The following is a 3,705-nucleotide window of genomic DNA, read 5'->3' as shown; positions in this document are numbered from 1 at the left end:
ACGGTAATATATACACACTAATATTAAGCCTACACGCTAATATGTACACACTAATATATAATCACTAATATATACACTAATATATATATACGCTAATATATACACACTAATATTAAGCCTACACGCTAATATGTACACACTAATATATACACTATAATATATAGACGCTAATATATACACAGTAATATTAAGCCTACACGCTAATATGTACACACTAATATATACTCACTAATATATACACTATAATATATAGACGCTAATACATACACACACTACTATAAACCATAAACGCTAACATATACACGCTAATATATACTCACTAATATATACACTATAATATATAGACGCTAATACATACACACAGTACTATAAACCATAAAGGCTAACATATACACGCTAATATATAGACGCTATATAACTGACTAAATGCATTGAACAATGGTTGTTTTTGGAGCAAAAGAGGAACGATTAAAAGTCTGCGCTCAGCTTCAAACAACAATGTTAAAAACAACAGACAAAGCCAGAAATCTGGGTGTAGTCCTGGACTCAGACCTGAACTTTAACAGCCACATTAAGACAATTACAAAGTCAGCCTATATATCAAGGGTTAGCCATATATCATATATCAGCCATATATCAAGGGTTAAAGGACTTATGTGTCAACAGGACTTGGAAAAACTGGTCCATGCTTTCATCTTCAGTAGACTTGACTACTGTAACGGGGTCTTTACAGGTCCCCCGAAAAAATCCATCAGACAGCTACAGCTGATTCAGAACGCTGCTGCTCGGGTCCTCACAAAGACCAAGAGACTGGATCACATCACTCCAGTCCTCACTAAGACCAAGAGACTGGATCACATCACTCCAGTCCTCACTAAGACCAAGAGACTGGATCCCATCACTCCAGTCCTCACTAAGACCAAGAGACTGGATCACATCACTCCAGTCCTCACTAAGACCAAGAGACTGGATCACATCATTCCAGTCCTCACTAAGACCAAGAGACTGGATCACATCATTCCAGTCCTCACTAAGACCAAGAGACTGGATCCCATCACTCCAGTTCTGAAGTCTTTACATTGGCTTCCTGTGCCTCAAAGAATTGATTTTCAAAGTACTTTTGCTAGTTCATAAATCACTCTATGGTTTAGGACCAAAATACATTTCTGATCTGCTACTACACTATGACCCCCCAGACCTCTCAGGTCATCTGGGACAGGTCTGCTACTACACTATGACCCCCCCAGACCTCTCAGGTCATCTGGGACCGGTCTACTCACTGTCCCCAGAGTCAGAACTAAACAGGGGGAAGCAGCGTTCAGTTTCTATGCTCCTCATATCTGGAATAAACTCCCAGAAACCTGCAGATCCGCTGCTACTCTCAGTTCTTTTAAATCAAGGTTGAAGACCTTTCTTTTTGATGTTGCCTTTCTTTAAATTATTTTCCTTTAATGTTTAATTTCTTATGTTGCACTGTAACTTTTACTATTGTGTTTTATGTGTCTTAATGTTTCTATTTTTAATTCACGTGTTTTATCTGTTTTTATTTTTTAACTGATTTTGTGTAAAGCACTTTGAATTGCCCTGTTGCTGAAATGTGCTATACAAATAAAGCTGCCTTGCATTGCTAATATGTAGACACTAATATATACAGTCATATATACTCGCTAATATATACACACTAATATATACACACTAACATACAGTATACACGCTAATCTATACAGACTAATATATACTCATTAATATATACACTCTAATATATAGACGCTAATATATACACAATAGTACATATTATACACGCTAATATGTACACACTAATATATACTCACTAATATATACACGATAATATATAGACGCTAATATGTACACACTAATATACAGTATACATGCTAATATGTAGATGCTAATATATACACAGTCATATATACTCGCTAATATATACACACTAATATATACACACTAATATACAGTATACACGCTAATATATACACGCCAATATAAACTCGCTAATATATACACAGTAATATATACACACTAAGATACAGTACACACGCTAATATATAGACGCAAATATATAGACATTAATGTATACAAAGTCATATAACAACATATACACACTTATATATACGCACACTATATGTATACACGCTAAAATATACACGCTAATATATAGATGCTAATATATAGATGCTAATATATACACACTAATATATACAAAGTCATAAATACTCGCTAATATATACACGCTAATATATAGATGCTATATGTATATATGGGATGATGGGGGGGGCGCTATTTATTCTGCAGAGAGACAGGGAGGAAGGCAGGAAGAGAGAGATAGACAGGCAGAGAGACGGACAAGTATGGTGATAATATCGTATCGGGAGACGTCTGGTGATTCCCACCCCTAGCAGGCAGGCTGACATACAGACAGACAGACAGACAGACGGACAGACAGACAGAGAGAGAGAGACTGAGAAAGACAGAGAGACAGACAGACAGACAGACAGACAGAGAGAGAGAGAGACTGAGAAAGACAGAGAGACAGACAGACAGACAGAGAGAGACTGAGACAGACAGAGAGACAGAGAGACAGACAGAGAGACACAGAGAGAGACAGACAGAGAGACAGACAGACAGACACAGAGAGAGACAGAGAGAGAGACAGACAGACAGACACAGAGAGAGACAGAGAGAGAGAGAGAGAGACTGAGACTCACCATTTTCTTCTACGTTTCTTTAGTGCTTTTTGCTGTAATGCTTTTGATGATTGACGTGGTTTTATGGTTCTGTTCAGGGACAAAAGGGACTAAGAATGAAGCTTTTGTTTGTTTTTGATATTGTTCTAGTGGGTCTTTTGTGATGCTTTTCATGACATTTTCTTGACACTTTTGGCGCTTTCTTGCATTTCAGATGTTTACTTAAACCTTTTTCCGACGCACTTTTCTTTTGTTGGTATTGTTTCGGTTTCTTTGTTTTCAAAGTATTTGATGCTTTGTTTAGACTTTTTTTCTTGAAATGTTTTTGACACTTCTGCCACTTTTTTTGGCGCTTTCTCAACATTTTTGACACTTCTGATGCTTTGCCCAGCGTATTTTATGCTTAGTTTTGACTTCTTTTCTACTTTTTTTTGCCTCAACGCAGACAGTTTGCAGATGTTACCTTTCTCTGCGTCAGCGGGAACATGTGGAGCTTTTTCCTCAAATTGGAGACTTTGTCGCAGAGCTTCCGGAGTTATCTTAGTGCCGGCAAAGATCCCTGAGGGGAAGCAGCTCTCCGTCGGTCCCTGAGACGTCACAACACAACAACAAATTAATCAGTTAGCGTCCGCTACAACGGTACGGTTTTACAATGACAAAATTACTGATTATTTACATGACGTCTGGTGGGTTCGGTGATGGTGCTTTTGGGGCTTTTTCTTCAAACAACAAGGATATTCAACAAAAAGGATATTACTCATTAACAAAAATTCCTAAGTAGACCTCTCTGTTAAAAAGTAAAATCATTGTTTAAACATAAAATCATCTGACAACATATCGCCAATCCCACCAGACTCCATGGAAAGAAACTGTGGTTGTCTCATCTTAAAACACACTTGTGTTAAATAAAAATACACGCTAAATTTAGTGATTATTTACATGGAGTCTGGTGGAGATATGCTGCTCTATACAGGCTAAAAGTAGTGTTTATTTACATGGAGTC

General features: G+C 37.3%; 2 protein-coding genes across 2 annotated transcripts in view; one reads left to right on the top strand and one right to left on the bottom strand.

Annotated features, from left to right (window-relative positions):
* LOC117939540 (1-phosphatidylinositol 4,5-bisphosphate phosphodiesterase delta-4-like) overlaps positions 1–3,705 on the top strand; it is a 22,155-nt gene that overhangs the window by 10,318 nt on the left and 8,132 nt on the right. The gene's annotated exons all lie outside the window — the stretch shown is intronic.
* fam207a (family with sequence similarity 207 member A) overlaps positions 1–3,705 on the bottom strand; it is a 9,511-nt gene that overhangs the window by 5,116 nt on the left and 690 nt on the right. Inside the window, exon 2 of the mRNA XM_034864972.1 lies at positions 3,166–3,289. Coding sequence (XP_034720863.1) covers positions 3,166–3,289 — 124 coding nt within the window. The remainder of the gene's footprint in view (positions 1–3,165; positions 3,290–3,705) is intronic.

Source organism: Etheostoma cragini, chromosome 24, assembly GCF_013103735.1.
Source record: "Etheostoma cragini isolate CJK2018 chromosome 24, CSU_Ecrag_1.0, whole genome shotgun sequence".
Lineage (NCBI taxonomy): Eukaryota > Metazoa > Chordata > Actinopteri > Perciformes > Percidae > Etheostoma > Etheostoma cragini.
This window is presented reverse-complemented; position numbering and strand designations above follow the sequence as displayed.